The sequence below is a fragment of the Canariomyces notabilis genome (assembly GCF_033297395.1).
Source record: "Canariomyces notabilis strain CBS 508.74 unplaced genomic scaffold N656scaffold_6, whole genome shotgun sequence".
NCBI classification, from domain to species: Eukaryota; Fungi; Ascomycota; class Sordariomycetes; order Sordariales; family Chaetomiaceae; genus Canariomyces; species Canariomyces notabilis.
In genome coordinates this window covers 914,106-937,471 of record NW_027041828.1, presented here as the reverse complement: position 1 = coordinate 937,471, position 23,366 = coordinate 914,106, and the positions used below count along the sequence as shown (strand labels likewise).

Below are 23,366 nucleotides of genomic sequence, written 5' to 3'. Positions count from 1 at the left end.
TCTCTAACCCAGGTATTCCCTCACTGACTACATGCCGCACGTGGCCAGGAGACTTCCAGAGTGATTCGCTGGCCATTAGGGTAGATATGTACGATACACGCCCATGCGTTCCGGAGCTTACATAGATCCAAGATTTCGTACCCCGTTGTCCATGTCGTTGGTGACACTGACCGGTCAAGCACTGGAGGTTGGAAGCTATCTGGGGTACACAAGAACCCCTATCCAACGCTAGAGAAAGGGCTGAGGATAGTTGGAAAAGGGATGGGCCGGATTGCTGACTTGGGACAAGGACAGAAAGTAACCGACCATGTAGTGCTGCCATCTCCTCTACAGTACTAGTGTAGTATGTGCTAATGAAGTCGAGAACAAGGGCCTTCGGCCATGACATCCAGTGAACCCAAACACAGAGTCCCTCGCCCTAGTAACAACAGGTACCCAAGAATCCGTAACGCCGAAGTTGACGTGTATATACATCGTATCCACAAAAGCCTGCCTAACTCTTCCCATGCCCCTTTAGCACCATGCCACCACCAACATAGGAAGTTCAAATCCGATACCCAGAAATGCAGATATGCAGTCATGCCATCCCCCCTCACCTCACGCCGCCTTTTAGCCGCTCCCATATAGCAGAAGGTCTTTTCCTAGCAGATTTCTTGACCGGCGTCTCCTCGCCGGGGACACTGCTTGCCGGCCGTTCCTGCACTTTCCCTCCTCCAACCGCAGCTCCCGCCTTCTGAAAGACGGGATCATTCCCCAGCCCTTCGCGCTTGGGGTCAATCTCGTCGTAGTCATCGTCGCCGTAGTACGTCATTTTACCCTTCTCAGGATAATCCTCGCTGCGCCGCTGTTGTTGATGCCCGTGGGCCGACGAAGCTCGAGACTCTGCTGCTGCTCTGGCCAACTCGCTTACCTGGCGCATCTTCTCAAGCCCGCTGGCAAGAGGCTCAACCAGATGCGCTTTCGTCAGCTCAAAATCGCCGTCGATGGACGACTTCCGCTTGCGTATCCAGTTGACGTCTTGGAAAGTCTGCCCTTCCCACGGTTCGCTGAGGAAAGGGGGAGGAGGTGACGGCGGCGTTGCTGACGGCGTATCCTCGCCAATTGAATCAGGCCGCGGACGCATCGCCTGCGCCTTCTTGAACAGCGCTGGGAAGCGGGCCTCGAATTCTATCTCGAGATCCTTCTGGCGTTGTTCGACTGCTTTTCTCCGCTCCAGTTTTCTTGCCGGAATAAGATCTGCTGTCGGCACACCGTGCTGGCTCTCAAATGCGCGCAGCCACTCGTCGTATCGCTCGTGCCGCCTGTTTGCTTCCTCCTGCGTAGTCTGTTAACCTCTGACGGTGGTGTTAGATGCGCCCGAAGGGGAACGGCTTACCTCAGTCAAACTGGACTGCTGTCGGAGGCCGTCGACATAATTTTTGGCCTCGCTCGTCATCTTGGCTCCGCTGATGTACTTGTCAAACGACACCGAGAACTCGCGATAGTGGCCTTTGAGGATGAAACACTGTCCCTGCCAACCCTTCCGCCTGAACTTCTTGTACAAGGCTTCGGCGACGGGACACTCCCAGTCAAACTCTATGACCCTGTCATAGAAGACGACACACCTGTACTGGAACCACTTGCTGAAGCTGCGACGGCTCTGGTCGTCCACAAATGTATCTTCAACCATCTCTAGCGAAGTATTTTCGACGAAGCTGTGAGGGGCACGCAGGTTGATAGCGTCATGAATATGTGATCTTTCAAAGTCGGTCGAAGGACGCAAATCTACAATCAGGATGCCCTTTGACGGATATATTTCAAGGAGATCGTTTAGATGACCAGGGAGGATCATGCGGCCGCCGTCCTGGGCTTGCCATTGTCTGCTTTCAATTCTGAGACTCTGCAGGTTATGCTCCATCCGTTCTTGCTCTCGGCGATGATGGAACCAGATCTAACTAGTCAGTCAGACAGTCTAGGGTAGTCGAACGTTGTGGACTTACGTGGATGTCCGCCGTCTCCACCCCAAGGTTTGATGCAAGATGCTCAATGACGCCTACGCTTGGGTCTGGATCCTTTTGGAAATAATCCTCCAGGCGTCGGATAACGTGCTGAGCCATTGGCTGGCCTTCCGGAATATCTTGGTGTGATTGGAAGACAGATCTCTTAGAGCTCCGAGACGTGTTGAGAATCATCTTTCTTGATATCGTCTCAATGGGGGAATGGAGCTCACTGCCGGTAGCAGCCGACAGGTTCCGAGGCAGTGTTTCAGGTCGTCTCAGCGAGCTTAGTGATGTCGTGGAAGTGGCAGTCTTCAAAGAAGCTGCTACGGAGGGTCTCGTATTCAGAGCCGGAACCTGAATTTTGGCGAAGGATGGTATCCAGGCAGGGGTTGTATGTATGGGACGGCTACCACTTGAGGCAGTTGGTCCGTACCCGACAATGCTGCCATTCTCCGTCGGCGTTATTATCGTGGTCCCCCCGATTGTGGTCCCGGAACAGGACTCTGCATCGTCACGGGCCTGGTTGGTCTCTGGCACTCCGCTAGCGACAGGTATCGGTACGTCAACGGGTTCCGGTGCCGTTTGCTGAGCGTGCAGGAGGTTGTTTGATCGAATAAAGGCGACAAATGAGCAGGCAGGGTCATCTGGAAGCAGATCCCACACCATGACAGGCAGTGATAATAAAAGCAGCGTCGAATGACTCTTGAATATGCCCTGCACCTTGACGTATTTAGCCAGGGCAGGAAAGCCGGCCAGCCATGTTTCCCAAGCGTTTATGTCGAGCTGCTGGTCATCCTCAAGCGCCAAGGAGATCATGACATGTGGCTTGTCCTCGGTCGGTTCAGGCGCCATGAGACTTTGAGTGTCAGCGGGGAGAGCAGCTTGCTCAACCCGGCTTCTTCCTTCCGTCAACCTTAAACTCGACGGACCGGGCAGGTAGGACAGCTCGTTCGGAGGCGACGGCGGCAGCTGGCCTCTGGGAAGTACACGACATATTTCGATGCTCGGCGCCCTGTGGTTAGATGTCATCATGAAGTGAACAGGCGTAGACCTCGCCTCAAACTGCTTTCCATTGATTAGGATGGGACGTGGATGTTTCAGACGAGCGAGAATTTCAGCGTGGAGCATGGCGGCCGAAAAGGTTCGAGGCGCCCACTCTTGGAGCACCTCGATCAAAGCGTTGGTGAACGAATACCTGCCCGGGTCGGGGGCAATGGCATCCCAGCTGGAGGCCGATATGGTTTCAGTGATGCTTTGGCCGGTGGGGAAGGTGGCGCTCGCGGCACCGGCGCAACAGTCCAGCAGAATCAATACATCTGATATTGATCTCTCGAGGAGGGTCTGAATCGCTGACCACCTGTCGAAATACGGTTAAGCTAGTGACTTGGGCGCACAGCACGGGGTGGACCTACTGCAACCAAGGAGAACCAGGTCGGCGGTTACTGGAATTGTTAGGAGAAGAAACCAAGCCGCGGGCATCTCAGGCCTGACACTTACGCACACCAGGTACTCTGCCTCGACTCGTCTATACGGGCGTGGCCGCCGTAGTAAACGATGAACAGAGTATCCTCCGACTCATGCTGCTTGACCATGTCCGCAACCTTGAGCATGAGGTCAAGGTGGGGGTTTTCGGAGGGGATGGAGAAGATGTCGGTTTCGAAGGAGTACTGTTCGCGAAAACACTTTTCCAGATCCTCGAGCTCGGGCAGAACAAACAAATCATCACACTTCCAGTGGAGCATGAGGGCGTGCACCTTCGAATATCGCTGGGAGACGCGGCCGCGGTTTGGGAACGCTCTACTCGCAGACTTTGAGGTAGAACCAAGTCAGAAGCAAACTCAATGTATCAAGGGAGACGGGTCCCACACACTTCTTGCAGTGCCTGAGCAAAACTCTCCAGATGCTTGACATGATAACTGACACGGCTGATGTCGTGGGTTGCCGCTGGAGAGCCCTCCGAGGCCGAGCCGTACTGTACGGGGAGTGGTGTGAGCATCGGTTCAACATCCACATCATTCGTCTCAAAGAATCCAAACTTCACATACAGCAGAATCGGCGCTGCTCATGCTGCTCCCATCATGCACCGGCCGCCGAGTGCGAATCGGTATGAATGGCTCCCCGCCATCCATGGTGGTAGTTAAAGGCCGGAGGCCTAGGATAATAAGGGAGCAATGACCAGGAGATCACTCGAACACTCGACGTCGTAGCCAATAATCCTACTAGTGGTGAAATTCGGGCGGCGGTCAAGGAGAGCGGAAGTCGAAACCAATATTTTCGCCACTCGAGGGCTGATGGGGAAGGTTAGGATTAGTTGTGTCGCTGATGCATCGATGGTTCGGTCTTCTCTTCGCTCGTTGGCCTATCGCTGGGATTGCGAAGGTCGTAGTTTGGGAAGGAGAGAACAGGCGTCACCGAGCATTATTTGGCCCATGTCCTTCAGCCAAATTCGTTTCTTCGACGGTGGAACATACAAATCGTGTCGGCTGCACCATATTCCATGTCGAGTGAGTTGATTCTGCTGCCCTGAGCTGCGCCGTCGGTAAGGTTAAACGGACGTGAGGGCTGAGTCGCTGCCTCCCGGTCACCTAATCGGGCTTAGCGCCGCTTGCCGTCCGGTGATGCTTTGGGAAGGACATCAGGGGATCCATAGAGCGGCCAATTGGAAATTCTGGAACGGAGCTAGGGATGGATTTTTACGGTAAAAATAGATTTTTTACCGTAAATTACAACGAACCGTATAAATAACGTCTTTGACGAACGTTGATCCGTGCGTTATGCCGCCTTTGACCGCCACCGTATTGGGTATAGTGCCATAAATCTTTGGCTTCGAATTCGACCTTCCTGCCCTGCCCCCGCCAAATGAGCGTTCTTGGTATGAACTTCGTAGGGGGGTGCATTGCGTAACAGACTCTCTGGGGACATTCTGGATCAAGCTGCATTCGTATACATGAACCGGAGGACCTTGAAGAAGCTGGATGCACGGCTGTACACCCGAAATTCTATGGCACACGATGCTGAGGACCCTCAAGTGGAGGAAGAGTTGTATGCCAATATGGTGGAAGATGACCGTCTTGTGGATGGGAGAGTACCTAGAAGATGCCAGTTCGTTGTGGTGGGTGGGCATGACTTGGGAAAAAATATGGTAGGGAGTGGGCATGGCAAGAAATAAGGGGGTAGTTTGGCCATATATAACCCTAACCCTCCTAGGCTTGGCAGTCTTGGTGGTTGTAAAAATCCCTTTTTTTACCGGTTTTTACGGTAATATCTGGTAAATTACTGTTGCATGTAAAAATCTTCCAACACTAAACGGAGCGGGCCCGGGTAAGCACGACACTGGGTCGCAAGCCTCAAGACGGTTTCAAGGCTGGCCCGCGCAAGCCTGCCGCGACCATAACGTTCCCCGTCACCCGTCACGTGCAGGTCACTCCCTTAATCTCATAATCTTTTCTGATCTGCCTTCCTTAACAACCATGCGTGAGCGGATTACATTTGTGCAGAATCTGGGAGATTCATTGGAGCCCTCGGCCATCAAGATCAATGGCGGCACCATTAGTGGTCCGGAAGTGCAAGCTGTCCGCGAGGACAGGCTGACGATACCTTTGGATGAGCTCCCCGCAGAACTGCAGGCGTTGTTAAGAGCCACTCGCGAATTGCACACTCGATGGGTTAGCCCCCGGCCCTACGAGGGCATCAGTCCGTTGCTTGCGAGACTGCCGCCTGGTTTACATGTGATTTTCATTCCTGGAAAGGATGATGTTGTGTCGTGAGTTGGTTCATCGCTGAGCTTGCTCAATGTCGGCCCCTAATTTGGATATCCAGGAGTCCTCTCTGCAAAACGCTCGCCGAGATATTTGGAGATGTCTCTTGCTCGACCGCCACTGTAAACTTGCCTACCCGTTTAACAGTCTCGGAAATGCCTGCAGCTAACAAGATAACAGGAGGCATTCACATCACTCCCTGAGGCCGCGTTGCAGTACTATCAGCAGCTAGACGACCTGTCTCATTTCATCAAATATGCCAAACCTCAATTATGCCCAAGAGACGATGTCTCCTGTTTAGCCAGGCTTGAGAGTCTCTCGCACGCTAGCTCACTTGACATATCGTACGACAGCTCGTTGCACGCCCTGCGCATTACCGCCGTCTGGCCCTACCAACGTCAGCCAGTTCAAGCCTCATCCCGTAAAGGAATCCGAACAGAGGTAGGCATCCTGTCCACCGACAAGCCACAGACGCTCGAGCCGCACGAGATCGGCATTTCGGGCCTCTTGACAGTCCTGGGCCAAGATTCGAAGCCGTCACCCACAATGTTCACCTTCGCATCGCGCCACCGGGACGCCGAATCCAGCTTCTCGGCCCAATTCCTGTCCCCGACCGGCCTCCATCCGACTCTCCAGCTCCGCCTCAGCTCCCCCAAACCACCCCCTTCCTTCTCATCCTCGCCCTCGTCCTGCTCGCCGCACGCGTATCTCACCCTGCCCAAGACTATCTTCCCAGACAAGTACCAGCTCTCAGACCCGCTGTTCCTCGCCTCCAAGAACCTCAGCGCCCTCCGCTACACCACCCAACCCATCGACCTCGAAGCCCCCGCCTATGTCCTGCCCCAGTGGGGAGCGACAGTCCTCGTGGAACTGGCACCACCACCAGCAGCAGCGGAATCACCACTAGGATCACAAGGCCACCAAGCAGACACAGAATGGACCGCCGAAATCCCTCTGCACCTCCGATACCTCGCCCCGTCGGCCGGTGGTTCATCGGCCATAACCGTCCCCTACCCGGCCGTGTTCTGGGCATGTACGCCTGACGATGGGGGTGGGCCGGAGATTACTGCCAGCTCCAACCCTTTTGATCGGGGCAATCTAGGGTATGACAGGCTGTTCCCTGAGGGGACGGTGTTTTGGCATGTTGAGCCGCGGCCGTCAGTTGAGCATGGGAGTAAGGGCTTGCTGGTAAACGAAGTCAGGGTACCGGTGCTGGATTTGGAGAAGGCCGGGTGGGTGAATGCGGGGACCGCGGCTGTGGTGTTGCTTGGGTTTGCCTGGATTGTCTACAAGTTGGCGGGGGTTTGGAGAAGAGAGGGGTACGGCAGCGGAAAGGTGGGGGCTGAGAAGAAGAGGCAGTGATCGGATCTCAGATCTTAGTCTGAGAGTATGGTGTAATGGAATGGTGGTGTACAAACAGCAGACTGTTTCAAACCGCTTGATAATACAGTCGACACCACCCTTTTGTTCATTGCAATTCTCATTTCAAAACTGCCAGTGTTTACTAGATTTTCAAGGAGGTTCGTATACGAAGTACATGATACTCTGTAACGTTAGGTCGATACTGTAACGCGCTAGTCGCAGGGCTAAAATAGCCTGCCAAGAAATGACGTCTTCACTACCGAACATGTTACCCGCAGTCCCACCGCCTGCTCTCACTTCTTCGCACGATTGCATGGACATGCTCATTCAAACAACGGGAGCTTTGCCCTCTGCCTGCCTCCGCTATCCCGCGTCATCAACCTGAAAGCAGCATAGCACGTGCCCCTACCCTGCATAAGCCCCTCCTCCATAACAGAGATTTCTTTGCGAGCCCCCACAGCCGGGCGCTCACAAGGCAGGGAACGATGACGGGATGTTCTGCAGAAGCCCCATCTTAGAGGTGCCGCCACAGGGCCGGGTCGCGAGGTGATTCGACGTATCTTGCCGGTATAGCGCCTCGGTTTGGCAGCTCCTGTACGCTACTGTAAGCTCAAACTATAGTACATACAGTAGGTACAGACGTTTCCGGCGCGGGCGGCTTTGCGGTCGCTTGTTCGCTTCCTGCTTCCATGCTATGGCAGCGCTCGATTGCCTGGTCCCTTCCTCTAGTCCGACCTGCTATTCCTTGGGTTCCCTCCGTCGTTTCTGAGCTAGGAAGGATGGACCCGCTCAGATATCTCCCGAAACAGCCATCCATAGGTAGGTGCCTGTGGCAATCTGCCATCTCCACTAAAACAGGCTTTCCTACCTGTAGATTCGAGACGCTGGATCCGATACCCGGACGAGGACCAGGCAACCGACAACAAGTCTGGCGGTTATATAAGTCCCATCTGTCCTCATAGCCAGAGCCGATATTGCTTTCCAGCATCTGCTCTCGATTCCCCTTCAATTGGGCCTAGAGACATTGCAGTTCATTCTAACATCACACCTCAATCATGTCGACCAAGCCCATATTTGTGGCTACCCATCCACGGGCATGCTCGACCGCTTTCGAGCGTGTCTTCATGACCCGGGGAGACATCCTCCACTGCGTTCATGAGCCGTTTGGGGACGCCTTTTACTTTGGTCCAGAGCGACTCAGTGAGCGGTACGAGCAGGACGAGGCGGCACGTAAGAAGAGTGGCTTCTCTGAGGTCACGTACAAGGACGTGATGGATCGGCTGTTGAATCCTACTGATAACAAGGTGAGACTTCACTTATGCTTTTGAGACATTATTTTCCCCGATTTCACAATACCCGATTCGTGTTGAATATCAACCTCGGGCCTATCGAAGGGTGACCGACGGACATGATCAGAACCGAATTAATACCCTCTTCCTCTCCCCCTACCTTTACCCCGGCTTTCTCGCAGACCAAACACTAACCTCACCGCCAGGGAAAACGACTCTTCATCAAAGACATAGCCCACTATCTCGTCCCGCCGGACGGCAAGCCCGCCAGCATCGCCCCGTCCCTCGCCGAAACGACGACATCAAGATTCCCCAACGGCACCCCGGCACGCCAATATCAACAACGTGAAAACGCCAACAACAACCCGACAGTCATCCCCATCCCCCTACTCCGCAAGTTCCACTTCGCCTTTCTCATCCGCCACCCTCGCCGCTCCATCCCCTCGTACTACCGCTGCACCGTGCCGCCATTGTCGAACAAGACGGGCTTCCACAACTTCATGCCGAGCGAGGCCGGGTACGAAGAGCTCCGGCGGCTGTTTGACGTGCTCCTTCGGGAGGGTATCATCGGTAGTGGTGTTGGAAGTAACGGGAAGGTGAACGGCGCAACAACAGCCGGGGTGAACGGAGACGGAGGGGGAGGAGCAGCTGGGAGTAACGGGGTAGCGGACAAAGTAGGCATAACCGTGGTTGACGCCGACGACCTGCTGGACAAGCCGGCCGAGGTGATCAAAGCCTTCTGCGAGGCCGTGGGCATCGACTACCGCCCGGAAATGCTCAAGTGGGGGAACGACCCGGACGACCAGCGGTCGGTCGAAGAGGCGTTTGCCAAGTGGGATGGCTTTCACGATGACGCCATCACAAGCACAGAGTTGAAGGCTCGGGTGCATGGGAAGGTCAGTTTGGCCTCTTTTCTTCGCCTACGCCTTCCCTTTCCTCCTCGGTGTCAATTTTACTGACTGGTCTCAACAGAAGACGCCTACGAAGGAGCAAGAGGACGAGGAGTGGCGGCAAAAGTATGGGGAGGAAGGGCAAAGGATTATCAGGGAGTGCGTGGATGCCAATGTTCCCCATTATGAGTATCTGAAGCAGTTCGCCATCAGGGTGTGATATGGGGTTAAACTGCACGGTTGGGTAGCGTCTCGTTATGCAGTTCTATCCAGCGTTACAATATAATTACATTGCTTGGCAGCAGTGCAGATTACCCCCTTTCTCTCCTAACCCGCAGAGACAAGTAGTAGGCTCACTGTATCAACATATATGTTACACAACCCATGCGTCCCCCCGTATAATCCGCCTCTTATTGCTCAGCGGCCTTGGCCTCTCCCTCAGCCTGCTTAGCTTGGTTGTCCGCCTGCCCCTCTGCCGCCGCAGCCTCCTCCTCTGCCTCGGCCTTGCCCGCCTTCTCAGGCAATCCAATGACATGCGTGACATTCTCCGTCCACGACTGCGCGTAGAACTTGTCCTGTTCATTAGCCCAGTAAACAGTGGCGGTGTGGAGCCTGACGGTCTTCTCGCCGGCCCCTTCGCCCTGCATGGGCCGTTTGACTTCGACCGTCTCAAAGTCGCCCTCCAGCAGCGGCGCCTTCTTGTCCTGCTTCTTCCTCTTCCCCCCATTCCCCGCTTTCCCATCCTCTTCCTTCTTTGGCTCCTGGTTATGAACATCGTCGTCAACAACCATAAAGTTCCCCTTGCCCGCGCCGGCCAGGAGCGCGGCAATGTCCGCCACGGCGTTGCCCCGCTGGTCGTTGAGCGCGCGGCCGCGCTCCTTCTTGCTCATCTTGAGCAGCCGCTCCGGGTCCTCCCACTCGAGCTCGTGGCGCTTCTTGAGCTCGCGCAGCCCGCGGAACACGGTGCGTCCCACGGGCCCCTTGCCGGGGCCGAAGGCGATGACGGCGAATTTCGTCCAGTAGTCCTTTCGCAGCTTGGCGGGGACCATCTTTTTGCCCGTGTACGGGAACTGTTTCTTGGCCTTGTTGGCCTGTGTTGCATTGTATATGCGTTAGTTGAGTGTGCAAGGGGTTGCGGATGGCAAGAGAAGACTGAGTGAGCCCAAGGAAGAAAAGGGGTAAAACGGACCCTCATCTCAGGTGTGAGAGAGTAGACGATATGATTTGCCATGATATGGTTGAAAATGTAGATATGCTCTCCCAGGCCGGGCGGGGGCGGAGGGACGACTCCCTGCGACGGGCGTGGCGTCGGCTTGGGCCGTTCGTGGTGTCGACTCTGGACATATCGTACTGCGCCGGGATTGCTGAGCGGGGCGGCGAGTCGGGTTAAAAGTGGTGATGCTGCCGCTGCTGTTGCTCTCCTCGTTGTTGTTGTTGATGATGGCAATGACGGCCACGCCAGCGGGCGGAGGGAGTTCATTGTGCCAAAACTTGTGTGTGGTTTTGTCGTTCAAGTTCTTTCCCCCCAAAGGCTCCAGGGAGCCCGCTCCTCCTGCTCTTCCTTCGGCGGGATGGCGGCCAAGAGAGCAATTGGCCTTGTCGCGGTCGGTCGCGGTCGGGCTTGGGAGGAGAATTTCGCCGCGGTTTCGTCTCCCCGATTGTTGCCGCAATCGTTCTTTTTAGTTTACTTGATGCTTTCCAAAGCGGACCTATCCGAAATATTTTTGGGCCTGATCGGCCAGCTCAATGCGCGCCGCCGACTGGCTAGAAAATGTGGGTCCTCGCTGTTTGCCTGCCGTAGGCGGCTGGCGGACTGCACTGAGTAGGGTTTGGGATTTCCAACCTTGGCTCGGAAATCTGAAATCGACTCCAGATTTTCGAAATCCGGACATTTCCAAAACTTTCCACTAACCGCTTTCGGACGAAGGTATGCCTTCGGGTTAGGGTTATAGCTGGCCATTTTTTTCTAATACATCCGCCTTACAGCCTGACAGTAGCTAACTTAAATAGCTTCCCAACTTGGAACTTACTTTGTAATTTTCAGCAACCTACCTTAGCTTGACTTACAAATTTTTCTCTAAATTCGGTAGGTATTTAGGCAGTTCTGCCTGTAAAGGACCCTTTTTGGCCTAAGGAAGTCTAAATGCCCCACTTTTCCGAAATTTCCACACTCGCCTGGGTGTTTCCAAAAAAGGCTGGAAATCTGAAATTTGAAAATTTCAATCCGCAACCCTAGCACTGAGACTCTGTCACGGCTGGAAACAAAACCCTCTGAGCAAGACACCAGCAAATTCACATCACCACATAATTCAGGTTCTTGAACAGCATTTGATAGATGGTGAATTTCTCATTTTGCTTCATACGATCGATGCAGCTATCTATCTGGTATTCACCACCGCCAGCGCTGCTGAAAACTAATACATTAACCACACAACCCTAACAATGCCCATATCGCGAGAGAGAAAAACAAACCCAGTATCCGGTCATCACGCTCCAATGCATGATACAGTCCCATAATCAATTCATAACCATGACATGACATCGTTCCCCTGGCAGCGCCTTTACCGCGAAACCATTACCTACCCGCAATCAACCGTTGCAACCATTAGCAACCCATGCCCCTTTAGTCATTGTAGAGGTCCTCATCCATCGAATCCGGCGCAAGCTCGTCGAGCGCATCGTCCGAGTCGACCATCATCTCCTCGTCCTCCCCTTCGCTGTCCGGATGGTTGGGATTGACCGTCACCTTGCCATCGACAAGATCGACAACCGCCACCTCTCCGTCGCGGATGTTGCCGCGCAGGATGAGAATGGCCAGCCGGTTGAGCACCTCCTTCTCGAGCAGACGCTGGAGCGGTCTGGCGCCGTAGGCCGGTGAGTAGCCAGCGGCACCCAGCTTGTCCTTGGCCGCGTCCGACACTTTGATGATGACGTTGCGGTCGTTGTCCTGCAGCCGTTTCTGGATCTCGGCGATACGCAGGTCGACAATCTTGCGAATCTCGCGCCGCGTGAGGCGGTTGAAGATGACGATCGACGAGATGCGGTTGAGGAACTCGGGGAGGAAGTAGTTCCGCAATGCGTTCATGACAAGTTCCTTTGTCGTCGGGTCGATCTTGCCGTCCTTCCCGTTGGGCCGCGCGAGGTACTCGGCGCCAAGGTTGGACGTCATGACCACGATGCAGTTCTTGGCGTCGACGATGCGGCCTTGACCGTCGGTGATCCGGCCGTCGTCCATAAGTTGGAGTAGAACAGTCAGGACCTCCTTGGCTGCCTTCTCAACTTCGTCAAAGAGCAAAATCGAGAATGGCTTGCGACGAAGGGCCTCGGTCAGTTGGCCGCCTGCATCGTGTCCCACGTAGCCCGGAGGGGCACCAATCATGCGGCTGAGCGAGTGCCGCTCCTGGTATTCCGACATATCGAAACGAATCATGGCCTTCGGATCGTCAAAGAGGAACTCGGCTAGCGCCTTGGTGAGTAGCGTCTTGCCGGTACCAGATGGACCGCAGAAGAGGAAGCTCGGGGGCTGATTGGGGTTGCTGAGACCCGAGCGCTGCAGCCGGATAGCGTTGGACACGGATTGTACGGCCTCCTTCTGGCCAACCACGATCTTTGAAAGAGCCTGCTCCATGTGCAAGAGCTTGTCTCTCTCAGAGGTCTTCAGCCGCGTCACTGGGATGCCGGTCCACCGCGCAACAATCTCGTTGATTTGGTCAGGGCCGACAACGTCGGTGACCATAGAACCGCCAGCGTCAGGCCCTTCGGCGTTCAGCGCGGCATCCGCAGCCGCCTTCTCCTTCTCGAGCCGTCTGATAATTTGTTCTTGCTCGGGAATGGCGTAGTACTGGAGGTCGGCGGCACGGCTGTGGTCGCCCACTCTGCTGGCATCCTCCGCCTTTACACGAAGGTTCTCCAACTTCAGCTTGGCTTCTTGGATCTCCTTGCCCCGCTGCCGCTCCCTTTCATATTTCTCGCGGAGCGGCCTCAGCTCCTCCTCAACGTTTTCGGCGTCCTGCTTGGCTTGGGCGAGGCGTGCCTTAGATGCGTCGTCCTTTTCACGGGACAGGGCGTGGATCTCAATCTTCAGCTGGCGTAACCGGCGCTCGAGCGAGTCGATGATTTCGGGCTGGGACTCGCGTGCGACACGGACTGCGGCCGCAGCCTCATCGATCAGGTCAACGGCCGAATCCGGGAGCCTCCGGGATGTCAAATACCGAGCGGCGAGGTTGGCGGCAGCAACAATGGCGCCGTCTGCAATGTTAACACCGTGATGGACTTCGTACTTCTCCTTGAGGCCGCGGAGAATTGATACCGTCTCGGGAATCGAAGGCTCCTTGACGAGGACTTGCTGGAACCGACGCTCGAAGGCGGCATCCTTCTCGATATATTTGCGGTATTCGGCGAGGGTGGTGGCACCGATGCAGTGAAGCTGTCCTCTGGCGAGCATTGGCTTGAGTAGGTTAGCGGCATCCATACCGCCCTCACCCGATGCGCCGGCGCCCATCAGGAGGTGAATCTCGTCGACGAAGAGCACAATCATCTCCTTAGACTCTTGAATCTCCTTCAGAACTCCCTTCATGCGCTCCTCGAATTCGCCGCGGTACTTGCTTCCGGCGACAAGGGCGCCCACGTCCAACGCGAGTAGCTTGCAAGCCGCAAGGTTGTCGGGCACGTCGGCGTTGACAATGCGCTGGGCCAGGCCTTCGACGACGGTCGTCTTACCCACACCAGGCTCGCCAATCAGAACCGGATTGTTCTTTGTGCGCCGCGAGAGGATCCGAATGACACGGCGGATCTCTTCCTCACGGCCGATAACGGGATCGATCTTGCCTTCCCTCGCCATTGCCGTCATGTCGATGGTGAACTTGGACAGATTCTCATTCTCCTGCTCTGTATCGGCGTTCCGCGAGTCGACGCGCTTCGTGCCCCTGATCGCTGTCACAGCGTCCTGCACCAATTTTGGCTTGGGGATGTTGGCTTCTTTCAGAGCGTTCTGGACGGTATGGTCTTCAGACAGCGCAGTGATGAGGTGGTCGACTGCGATGTATGTGTCCTTCTGCACCTTCTGTAGCTCCATGGCTTTGCGGAGGATGGCGTGGAATGAGGGGGCCATCGAGACTTGTTCGGGAGGCGGATCTTGGCTGGGCAGACGGACGAGCGTCTTCTTGAGCGCGCGGTCGAAGGATTGCGGATCGCCGTGGGCGCGCTCGATGACCTGACGGAGGAGTGTGCTGGTTGTCCCCGGCGGCGCATTTTGCAGGTCTTTGCTCTGGTCAGGAAGGGGGTCGAGGAGGGCGACGGCCAGATGGACTGGCAGCAGCTGTGAGTGAGCATACTGCTCAGCCAGAGCCATGGCGTCCTCCAACGCCTTCTTGGCCCGATCGGTAAACTCCATTTTCGAGTTCATGGTGGAAAATGGTATCTCGAGACAAACGTCTCGGATGTCCCGTTTTGATGATTATCGTGCGCAGTGAGACGATTCTTTGTTTGACGCTTTTTGTGAAATGCTAATCGTGAAGCTCGAGTGTGACGTCAGGCTTTAACTATCCTTCTGCACTCTGGCAGGCAAGTTGTATGATTGCAGTTTCGTATGCGCAGTTCGTGATGGTCTGTTGAATGTTAAGCAAGAGAGGAAGAACAGCCTGTTGGAAGATGGGTAGCGAATATATCTCGAGGCCTAGAGAGAAGGATGGCTATGGGAGGGAATGTGGAATGTTCGTCATGCAAGCAGAAGTGGAATGACAGCTCTAGCAGATGTTAGGCGCTTCTCTACAGTGGCATTTATGCCGCCTGGCAGGCTCCAGAAAGACCTCGAAGGTTCACCCAACGTGGGGTCGCCCAACAGGCCAATGAGGGGTGTAGATCCGGTCTAACCGTGTTTGGAATAGTGGATCTCTGTCTTGGCATACCCCACGGCCCCACATGCAACTGACAATGGAATGACGACATAAAAAGATAACCCCCATCGCACGTCAAAGAGTAACTTCCACATTGCTTTGAGACGTTGAGACGACCTCCGGGACTGTCATGGCAGACTGAAGCGGCATGAAAGAGCCTGAGTTGGATCTATCAACGGAGAAGGTGCAGTTTCCATCTCGCATTTTAAAACTTGACGCAAACCTGGAAAGAGGCGTGATCATCGGACGATCAATTGTGTCATTGTTTCCTCGACCCTCTGTCGTTGAGGGGATATCAGAGTTGACCTTCAGGACCAAATGTGAAGGAAAGGCCTGCGCTCGTATCCCACGCTTTAGCCTTCTATCCGATAGCCGATAGATCTAATGTCCTCTGCGATCTGGTCTCGCTTGGGACATGATTTTTCAGATGTTCATGAACTGTATTCCTAAGCCCTTGTTAGACTGATCTCTTTGTAGATAATTGTGACGTCGAAGCCTGCCACAGCATGTTGGCAGTATAGATCCAACCTGCCGACTCTCAAACTGCGTTGGCCAGTCAGACACTCTTCAAATAGCAGTCCTGCTGGCTTCGTCTATGTTCAGGCCAGTCCAATCAGTGTCGAAAATGATGGCCTACAGTCGAAACGTTGTCCACTTCCTAGAAGCAATGAATTTGGTCTATGGGCCGATCGAGACCCTATCAGAAGAAGCGGCTCGGTCGTGGAAGGCCCCAAACAAGCCCGGCGCCGGTGGCCATCGGGGCCGGTACCTGTGGACGGACGCATTTGGTCTTGTCAATCTCATTACCCTTTCCAAGGAGACGTCTTCCCCCATCTACCTGACCCTGGCCAAGCAGCTCGCCAAGACAGTTCACGACGTGCTGGGCCGCACGCGGGACGGCACCGCCCGGCTGCCGCGAGCCACCGACGCGGAGCCACTCAAGGGCGGCCTCCGGATCGGCAAGGCCTCGGCGCACGGCAGCGACTGCGACGGGCAATACCACCACTATCTAACACTGTGGATGTTTGCGCTAGATCGCCTGGCCCTGGCGACGGGCGAAGCAGAGTACAGCCGGCTCGCGGTGCAGCTCGCCAAGGCGATCCATCCGCATTTCGTCATTAAGCGGGATGGGCAGCCGGCGACCCGCATGGTGTGGAAGGTGTCGACCGACATGCGAGAGGTCCTCGTCCCATCTCAGGGCCATCTCGATGCGGCAACGGGGTATGTCGTATACCGGCTCTTGCAGCGGACAGCGGAGCAAATGCAGGGTTTGTTGGGAGCGCTCAGCAGCGAGATCGCAGACCATCGGAACTTGATGGGAACAGACACCAGCATGCGGGCCAGCCGCGACCCGCTGGACCTCGGCATGGGCTTGTGGATGTGCCATTTCTTCCGCGACGAGGAGTGGGCGGCGGAGCTGGGCAACAAGAGTCTTGAAATGGCGAGAACCATGCTCGACGAGAAGAAAGGGCTGATGTCGCGGGACCATGCACATCGGCTGGCGTTCCGAGAATTTGGGACATGTTTGGGACTGGAGTGTTATGGGGCGGATGAGAAGCTCGGGCAGGGTGTGGAGGCTATTGTTAACTTTTGGACGACCTACCTCGAAGAGTCGACGGACGAGGATCTGCGCCCTATCACCCTCGTCATGTATGCTGCGGCACTGATACCTGGAGGTAAGTCGTGCCTCTTGGATGCGCTTCTCGAGTTGTTTGCAAATGCTAATAGTCCTGAAGCATTCCGAGACGGGTACCTTGCCCGTGATGACTAGGTAAATGTGATAGGAGAGAAAGAAAGCAAAAAAGAAGTAATTACGGAGTAGTTAGCAGAGGAATGTTTGAAATTCAAAAAAGCTGGATGCACCCGGGATCGAACCGGGGACCTTTCACAGAAGCGCATCTTGGTCAATGCGAAGCGAAAATCATACCACTAGACCATGCACCCTAGCTTGGAATATCTGGGTTCATGTTGCAACCTAAGTGCTCGTGAAGGGAGTAGCACATACGGACAGGTCCAGTGAACATTGAGCCATCATCAACGGGGCAATCATGAGCTTCCCATCTCCACTTCTCATGAGCACGAAAATGCAGGCAGCGGAGTAGAACGTATTGCGTTTAGGAATTAGCCTAGCCAAGTCTCATTCTTCATGGAGTATTTGGATTCGAGACGCGTTCCCAGTAACTTCCTACCTTATGCCTCGCCGCTCCCACATTTGGTTTCACTTGGCCACTCGACAACGACCAGGTGTCCAAACTCGAAAGAAGATGAATGCGTCGAGAGTATGGCAAAGCGCAGCGAAACGCAGCTTTCCAGCAATCTTTGCGCGTGGAGGCACATCCAATGGCCTCGTAATCCACGCACACGACTTGCCGCCCAGATCTGAATGGCACCGGGTTCTTCCTGCCGCCATGGGATCGCCGGATCCTTACGGCCGGCAGCTCAACGGTATGGGATCCGGCATCTCATCTACCTCCAAAATATGCATCCTGTCGCCATCTGTGCGCCTAGATGCCGATGTCGAGTTTACTTTTGTGCAGGTGGGCATCAAGGACGGGACCCTGGATCTCGCAGGCAACTGCGGCAACATGTCATCCGTTGTCGGCCCGATCAGTTTCGATGAGGGTCTTGTCAAGACGCCGGAGCTAGGGTCCGATTCAGAAACAGGATTCCAAACCGCTACTGTTCGTATCTTCAACAGAAACACGTCCAAGATCATTCGCTCAAGCTTCCATGTCGCTGGCGAGCCTCCCAGCTATTGCCCCGAAGGGGATTACGAGATGGATGGCGTACCCGGCAAGTACTCCAAGATTGTACTCAGTTTCCTCAACCCCGGTGGCGCCAGGACCGGTCGAACGTTACCCACGGGCAATCCGGTTGACACGCTTGCCCTGCCGGACGGCACCGCGGTCGAAGCATCTCTCGTTGATGTGTCTAACCCGGGGGTTTTCGTTCGCATCTCTGACCTAGGCATCCAAAACCCTGAATCTCTCACTCCAGCCGCAATCGAGGTAGACGCAGCGCTCAAGGCCCGTCTCGAGACCATCCGCCAGGCCGGCGCTGCGATGATGGGTCTCGATCCCAAAACGGAGAGCGTACCCAAGATTGTCCTCGTGTCTCCGCCGGACAGCCCGGGTGTCAACATCAAGTGTCTAGCTCTGTCAATGGGCCAGGCCCATAAAGCCGTGCCCCTGACGCTTGCCCTCTGTCTAGGTGCTGCTGCCAGGCTGCCGGGGACAATACCCCATCAGCTCTCTACCGGCATGCATGGACGGGATAGCATTGTCATTGCGCATCCAAGCGGCAAGCTGGAGGTTGGCACCACCATACAAGACGGTGAAGTTTCCTCGGCCGAGTTGCATCGGACTGCCCGCGTGCTGATGAAGGGCGAGGTTTTCTATTGATGGCAGCGGCGTCTCTCAGCAGAAGCTGATGTAGTACTTTGCCTCTGGCCCTGGCGGTGGGGGAGTAGAGCAGCCGCCCTCCGACAGTCTTCCATGTGGCAGAGTCGTTGCGTGGGGTTGTGCTGATTCGGAGCTCAGGAAAATCAGGCCGATAGTTGTCGGCATAACCATATTACTCGGTGAGGTTTACTCGTACAGTCTCGCTTTGTGATGCCCTCCGAGGCCGATGGGTCCGTAGAATTGGTGGATCGGATGCTTGCTTCAGAGATTGTAGGGATAATTGGCCATGTTTCCAAGCAGCACTGGACTGTGCTGCAGCGGCATCCACCCGCAGCATATCGCCAAACAGCAGGACAGCAAGGCTAAAAGAAGCACGGCGACGAGATAGTTTTGCATTCCCAAGCTACCGCATTAGTCCATTTCACGGAGCAACCCAACCGAACCAACCCAATAATACACGTCTATAGTTAGTCCCCTCAGTCAGGCAGGAAACCAACCTTTTCCGATTTCGCCTCACTCCTCCTCCACCTCATCCGCATCAGCCATGCTGGTATCCGCCGCGGCCGCAGGCGTAGGCGCATCACCAGCCGGCTCTGTCTCCGGCTCCGGCGCCTCTTCCTCCTCCTCATCGCTTTCGTCCACAATCCTGCCGCGGCGCGACCTCTTCGCCTGCGGGCGGCGCGCAACAGTCTCCTCTTCATCTTCCTCGTCATCTCCACCTTGGCCACCACCACCGCCCTGATCCCGGTCGCCACCCTCATCGACATCCATCCTGTCAGCAGCACCAGCCGCATTATCATCAAGATCCTCATCAGATTCCTCTTGCCTCTCCCGTCTCCGCTGACGAAGTCTCTTCTCCCGCCTGCGCGCCTCGCGCTCGTTACCACTGCCCCCTTCCTCGTCATCTCCAGAGGCGGGCGTCTGGGTCCCCGACGCCCCCTCTCTCCTCTCAATGGCCCTCTCAGCGCGCTCGAGCTCGTCCTCACCTCCCCCTTCGTCACTCTCGCTGCTATCGACCACAATCTCGGCCGACTTGTACTTGCCGGCAGGTTCCTTCTTCCTGTCCGACAAGCGCCGCCTCTTTTTGGGCGGGCGGCGGCGGCCCTCGCCATCGGCGGCGGACTCATCCTCGTCAGCATCCGTATCGGCGCCCTTCTTCTTCCTCCTTCTGGCCCTGGACTTGCCGCCTCGTTCCTTGTCAGGCTCGCCCGAGCGTTCCCGATCCTTCCGCCCGGCGGCGCGTTTCTTGCGCTTGACCTTCTCGCCCGTCTCGCTATCAGTCGTCATCTCGGCCTCCATGCGCTGCCGCTCCTCCTCGGCGCGCTGCTCGGCCAGGGCACGATCGCGCGCGGCAATCTCCTCGCGCTCGCGGCGGATCTTCTCCTGGCGCTCGCGCTCGGCCTCCTCAGCGGCACGCCTCTCCTCCTCGCGCTTCCGCAGTGCGGCCTGGCGCTGTTCCAGCGCCGCCGCAAGCTTCTCCTTGTTGCGCGCCTCGTACTCACGCTGGCTCGCCAGCGCCCGCTCGAGCTGCTTCCGCTGCGTGTTGCGTGCCATGTTGGCGCGCTGCTCGATGTCGTGTTTAGGGTAAGGCGGGGAGGGAGAGGCGGCAATTTCGTCGAGGGCCTTGATGGCGGCTTCGAGGCCCTCGGCGGCCTGCTCGAGCTGGAAGGAGGTGCGTTCGCTGTCGCGCAACGAATTTATCGTTGTGGCGAGCTGGATTTGCACGAACGCGACGTTGAATTTGAAGTGTACTTGTTCGGGAGCTACGGCGAGTGCCTGGGATGGGGGTTTAGCAAAGGGTATAATGCCAAGAGAGGCGGGTTGGAAGGGTATGACATACCTTTTCGGCGTATTCTAGCGCCATCTTATGGGCGTCAAGGTTGCGCTCAGCGCGGCCCTTGTTGAGCCAGGTGCGCCCGAGGCAGGAGAGGATGCCGGCATCATTCGCTTTGCCCTCCTTGGATAAAGCAATCTCGTAACTCTCGATAGCCTTGGTGAACTGTCGAAGCTCGGCGTAGATGTGGCCTAGGTTGACGTACACATGGGCGTCATTGATGGTTTCGCGGACCTTGATGAAGATTTGCAAGGCATTCTTGTAGTCTTTCTTGTCCTCCACCAGTGCAATGGCAATACCTTGAGCCGCGTAGGCGTTCTTTGGGTCGAGTTGGAGCGCCTTGTCGAAGAACTCCACGGCACGATTGTACGCGGCACTCCGCTTCTGCTTGTCTTGCTCTGTCTCGCGACGCATCTCACGAGCCGACATCAGGTGCAGGTTTCCCATGCCGACGAGGGCATAGCGATCGTGCTTGTCATAGTTCTGCAGCGTATGCTTGTAGTGCCGCTGCTCGGGGTCTTCGGCGATGTTCGCCGGCCTCTTCTTGGAATTCACCTTGCCTAGGAACCACCCGTAAAGGGCACGGACTTCAAGGTCAGAGGGATTCTCTTGGTAGAGCTTGGCCACCGCATCCGGCCCTTCTTTGCTAGGGTTCTTCCGCAGCGTGATATAAGCCAGTCTTGTCCGCGCGTCGGTGTAGTCGCTGTGGCGGCTCAACAAGCGCTCGTACGTTTCAACAGCCTTGTCAACGGCGCCTTCGTACTCGTAACTCCGACCAAGATTGAACGAGATCGTCGTAAGAAGCGCATCGGTGTCCACATCACTCTCGCTCTGGCTGATGCGCGCACATGAGTCGAGGGCAGCCTGAAACAGCTCGGTAGCAAGCGCATGCTTCCCATCCTGCGAGTGGAAGCAAGCGATATTATTAAGGAGTTGTGGTGGCAGGAGTTTGCGGATGGCGGAGCGGATCGCCGCCTCGTCTTCCGTGTCGGCGGGATACTCGGATTGAGGAATTTGCTCGATCTCCAGTTGCTCAACTTGCTGAAGACATTGCAGCGCCTTCTCCGGGTTCTCATTCTCGTACAGACGCGCAAGGTTAAGCAGAACGGCCGCATCCGGGGCCAGGTTCTTCTTGGGATCTTTCCAAGCGGCACGGACGCCCTCTAGGAGCCCGATGGCAGTCTTAGCCTCGGTAGATTTGTCTTCCTTGACGGCGGCCGTCTGATTGGCAAACACCTCTTCGGCGTACAGAGTGCCAAGCAGAATCATGGCTTCGTAGTTCTTGGACTGCTGGATCATCTTCTCGAGCCGAAGCTTGGCCTCTCCGAGATCATTCCTCATCACGGATAGCTGAGCTACGCCAAATTTTGCGGGCAAATAGCCGCGCTCGGCACCTCCCCTGGCATCGTCGGCGCGCCGGTAGTAGTCGGTGGCGCGCTCCAGTTCGCCAGCGTAGTGCTCTTTCCGGGCGAGAAGGTACCAGCCATCGCTCGCAATGGCATTGACGTCTGTGTACTGAATCGCCTTGTGGGCCAGAGCTTCAACGTTCGAGAATTGCTTCCGGGAGAGAAAATAGCCGGCAAACGTCGCGCATGTCAGCGGGTGGTTCTTGTCGAGTTTGAACGACTTTTGGGTGTATTCGGTCATGGCCTTCTTGTATAATCGGATAAATTCTGGGCTGTGAGTTGGAACGTGGCCGCTGGCGTCCAAATAGTAGAGGCCAAGCAGGATGTTTGCGTATTTCGACTCGGGGGTGATCTCGAGACATCGCTCCCACGCAATCTTGGCGTCGTCCTTGTAACCGAGCTGCCAGAAGCAGCAACCAATGCCGATCCGCGGATCCGGGTCCACAAGGTCCGGCATCTTGGACAGAACTTGTTGGTAAGCAGCCAGTGACTCTGCATACCTGCCAAGGGAAAACAGGGCGCGCGCCTTGCCCATCACCGCCAGCATATTCTTCCCCTGGGATACTCGAATGGCTTCTTCAAACGACTTGAGCGCGTTGCGCAGCTGCTCTGACTTGTGTGCGTCAACCGCCCCGGGAGCTTTCGAGGGTGGCTGGAGAGAGGCCCTCAAGAGGATCAGGACGCCGCGGGCCAAGAACAGCGGAGGGAAGGCGGGATTGATGCGCGAAGCCTCGTTCAGACTCTGTGTAGCCTGCTGCAGGTAGTATTCCTTTGTTTTTGCCTCAGAAACCAGCGAGCCCTCGGGGGCCACTCTCGGAGCCTCTCTGCTCTTCCACAGATACATCCAGCACAGACAGGTGATGATGCTCAGCTTCTCGCGTTGGTTGGCCTGCATAGCATTGGCGCCGCGAATGAGCATCTCGATGGCAAAATCAATCTTCTTCTGCTTCGCGTACGCCAGCGCGACCGTCATCCAGTATGTGCGGGCAGCATGCTCCATCTCAAAGAGAGTGCAGAGCTCTGTGGGATCATCGGCGAGCTCCTCAAGGTCGATTTCCACAGCCTCATCGTCTTGATCCTGGACCGGGATGTCAATTGTGGAAGGAATGTCGGAGAAGCGCTTGCTCTTGGGAGCACCGGCTACGGCTCCATTGGTGGCGCCATTCGGAGGGCTCTCCGAAGCGCCGTTGAGAGTTGAAGCCATGGCGACTACTTTGGTAGTTTTGTTCTGAATCAGCCGTACTGATATTGGGGTTCAGTTTGTTTCGCTCAATCGCCGATTATCGAAAAAGCGGTCGGAAGATGAGGCGGTCAACAAGCTACCAAGAAAGCGATGGCTGCTTTTCCGCATTCGCGTTTGCGATTTCGACGCGAACGAAGATTGAAGCTCGATTAATCGCTAGCATCGCATCGCGGGAGGTAATGCGTGGTGTTGTAGCCAAAATGGCCCAGACCGACTTGCAATTTATCTTTTTGTAAGTAATGGGTTGGACGGACTTGAGTTTGAAGTCGTTGTGAACAAAGTCGCGTCAGTAGCAAGTCGGAAGCGAGGC

The 23,366-nt window shown here is 55.8% G+C and overlaps 8 protein-coding genes and 1 non-coding gene across 9 annotated transcripts; 3 read left to right on the top strand and 6 right to left on the bottom strand.

Annotated features, from left to right (window-relative positions):
- Nucleotides 1-490: 490 nt before the first annotated feature.
- N656DRAFT_585123 (uncharacterized protein) lies at nucleotides 491-4,077 on the bottom strand. The gene is made up of 7 exons (XM_064810186.1): nucleotides 4,025-4,077; nucleotides 3,848-3,951; nucleotides 3,477-3,787; nucleotides 3,392-3,421; nucleotides 1,980-3,336; nucleotides 1,376-1,930; nucleotides 491-1,315 (listed from the first exon to the last, which is right to left on the bottom strand). Exons 3-7 carry the CDS (start codon nucleotides 3,719-3,721, stop codon nucleotides 593-595), a joined length of 2,910 nt encoding a protein of 969 aa, XP_064671894.1. The 5' UTR covers nucleotides 3,722-3,787; nucleotides 3,848-3,951; nucleotides 4,025-4,077; the 3' UTR covers nucleotides 491-592.
- Nucleotides 4,078-4,678: 601 nt separating this feature from the next.
- On the bottom strand, nucleotides 4,679-5,090 carry N656DRAFT_777505 (uncharacterized protein; the record flags this gene model as incomplete). Its single annotated transcript, XM_064814833.1, is given in 3 exon segments — nucleotides 4,679-4,873; nucleotides 4,894-4,960; nucleotides 4,971-5,090. Coding segments are annotated over 2 exon segments (179 nt in total), but the record flags the coding sequence as incomplete, so codon positions are not given.
- A 249-nt stretch (nucleotides 5,091-5,339) lies between these two features.
- On the top strand, nucleotides 5,340-7,359 carry N656DRAFT_777502 (PIG-X-domain-containing protein). Its single transcript, XM_064814832.1, has 3 exons — nucleotides 5,340-5,742; nucleotides 5,799-5,859; nucleotides 5,918-7,359. Exons 1-3 carry the CDS (start codon nucleotides 5,450-5,452, stop codon nucleotides 7,097-7,099), a joined length of 1,536 nt encoding a protein of 511 aa, XP_064671892.1. The 5' UTR covers nucleotides 5,340-5,449; the 3' UTR covers nucleotides 7,100-7,359.
- A 359-nt stretch (nucleotides 7,360-7,718) lies between these two features.
- Nucleotides 7,719-9,586, top strand: N656DRAFT_777501 (uncharacterized protein). Its single transcript, XM_064814831.1, has 3 exons — nucleotides 7,719-8,403; nucleotides 8,595-9,284; nucleotides 9,361-9,586. The coding sequence occupies exons 1-3, from the start codon at nucleotides 8,155-8,157 to the stop codon at nucleotides 9,496-9,498; spliced, it is 1,077 nt and encodes a 358-aa protein (XP_064671891.1). The 5' UTR covers nucleotides 7,719-8,154; the 3' UTR covers nucleotides 9,499-9,586.
- Nucleotides 9,516-10,958, bottom strand: N656DRAFT_777499 (uncharacterized protein). The gene is made up of 2 exons (XM_064814830.1): nucleotides 10,468-10,958; nucleotides 9,516-10,369 (listed from the first exon to the last, which is right to left on the bottom strand). Exons 1-2 carry the CDS (start codon nucleotides 10,756-10,758, stop codon nucleotides 9,689-9,691), a joined length of 972 nt encoding a protein of 323 aa, XP_064671890.1. The 5' UTR covers nucleotides 10,759-10,958; the 3' UTR covers nucleotides 9,516-9,688.
- A 659-nt stretch (nucleotides 10,959-11,617) lies between these two features.
- On the bottom strand, nucleotides 11,618-15,011 carry N656DRAFT_777498 (heat shock protein HSP98). Its single transcript, XM_064814829.1, has one exon. The coding sequence runs from the start codon at nucleotides 14,626-14,628 to the stop codon at nucleotides 11,902-11,904; it is 2,727 nt and encodes a 908-aa protein (XP_064671889.1). The 5' UTR covers nucleotides 14,629-15,011; the 3' UTR covers nucleotides 11,618-11,901.
- A 789-nt stretch (nucleotides 15,012-15,800) lies between these two features.
- N656DRAFT_706480 (DUF453-domain-containing protein) lies at nucleotides 15,801-18,573 on the top strand (the record flags this gene model as incomplete). Its single annotated transcript, XM_064811355.1, has 3 exons — nucleotides 15,801-16,855; nucleotides 17,451-17,565; nucleotides 17,722-18,573. The coding sequence occupies 3 exons, from the start codon at nucleotides 15,801-15,803 to the stop codon at nucleotides 18,571-18,573; spliced, it is 2,022 nt and encodes a 673-aa protein (XP_064671888.1).
- Nucleotides 17,027-17,116, bottom strand: N656DRAFT_t46. The gene has a single exon. It is a non-coding gene; the product is annotated as a tRNA-Ala (tRNA).
- Nucleotides 18,574-19,086: 513 nt separating the features above from the next.
- Nucleotides 19,087-23,017, bottom strand: N656DRAFT_767303 (TPR-like protein; the record flags this gene model as incomplete). The annotated part of the gene is made up of 2 exons (XM_064813549.1): nucleotides 19,087-20,349; nucleotides 20,414-23,017. The coding sequence occupies 2 exons, from the start codon at nucleotides 23,015-23,017 to the stop codon at nucleotides 19,087-19,089; spliced, it is 3,867 nt and encodes a 1,288-aa protein (XP_064671887.1).
- Between the last annotated feature and the right edge of the window lie 349 nt (nucleotides 23,018-23,366).

Excerpts from the sequence above, each read along its gene's own strand:
- N656DRAFT_777502 (XM_064814832.1), top strand. The coding sequence starts at position 5,450 with ATGCGTGAGCGGATTACATTTGTGCAGAATCTGGGAGATTCATTGGAG. Across the intron at positions 5,743-5,798 it reads GGAAAGGATGATGTTGTGTC|GAGTCCTCTCTGCAAAACGC; the intron begins GTGAGTTGGTTC and ends TTGGATATCCAG. Across the intron at positions 5,860-5,917 it reads TCTCTTGCTCGACCGCCACT|GAGGCATTCACATCACTCCC; the intron begins GTAAACTTGCCT and ends ACAAGATAACAG.
- N656DRAFT_585123 (XM_064810186.1), bottom strand. The coding sequence starts at position 3,721 with ATGCTCCACTGGAAGTGTGATGATTTGTTTGTTCTGCCCGAGCTCGAG. Across the intron at positions 3,422-3,476 it reads AGGCAGAGTACCTGGTGTGC|TAACCGCCGACCTGGTTCTC; the intron begins GTAAGTGTCAGG and ends TAACAATTCCAG. Across the intron at positions 3,337-3,391 it reads CCTGGTTCTCCTTGGTTGCA|GTGGTCAGCGATTCAGACCC; the intron begins GTAGGTCCACCC and ends GTATTTCGACAG.
- N656DRAFT_777499 (XM_064814830.1), bottom strand. The coding sequence starts at position 10,758 with ATGAACTCCCTCCGCCCGCTGGCGTGGCCGTCATTGCCATCATCAACA. Across the intron at positions 10,370-10,467 it reads CTCTCACACCTGAGATGAGG|GCCAACAAGGCCAAGAAACA; the intron begins GTCCGTTTTACC and ends AATGCAACACAG.
- N656DRAFT_777498 (XM_064814829.1), bottom strand. The coding sequence starts at position 14,628 with ATGGCTCTGGCTGAGCAGTATGCTCACTCACAGCTGCTGCCAGTCCAT.
- N656DRAFT_777501 (XM_064814831.1), top strand. The coding sequence starts at position 8,155 with ATGTCGACCAAGCCCATATTTGTGGCTACCCATCCACGGGCATGCTCG. Across the intron at positions 8,404-8,594 it reads TGAATCCTACTGATAACAAG|GGAAAACGACTCTTCATCAA; the intron begins GTGAGACTTCAC and ends CCTCACCGCCAG. Across the intron at positions 9,285-9,360 it reads AGGCTCGGGTGCATGGGAAG|AAGACGCCTACGAAGGAGCA; the intron begins GTCAGTTTGGCC and ends TGGTCTCAACAG.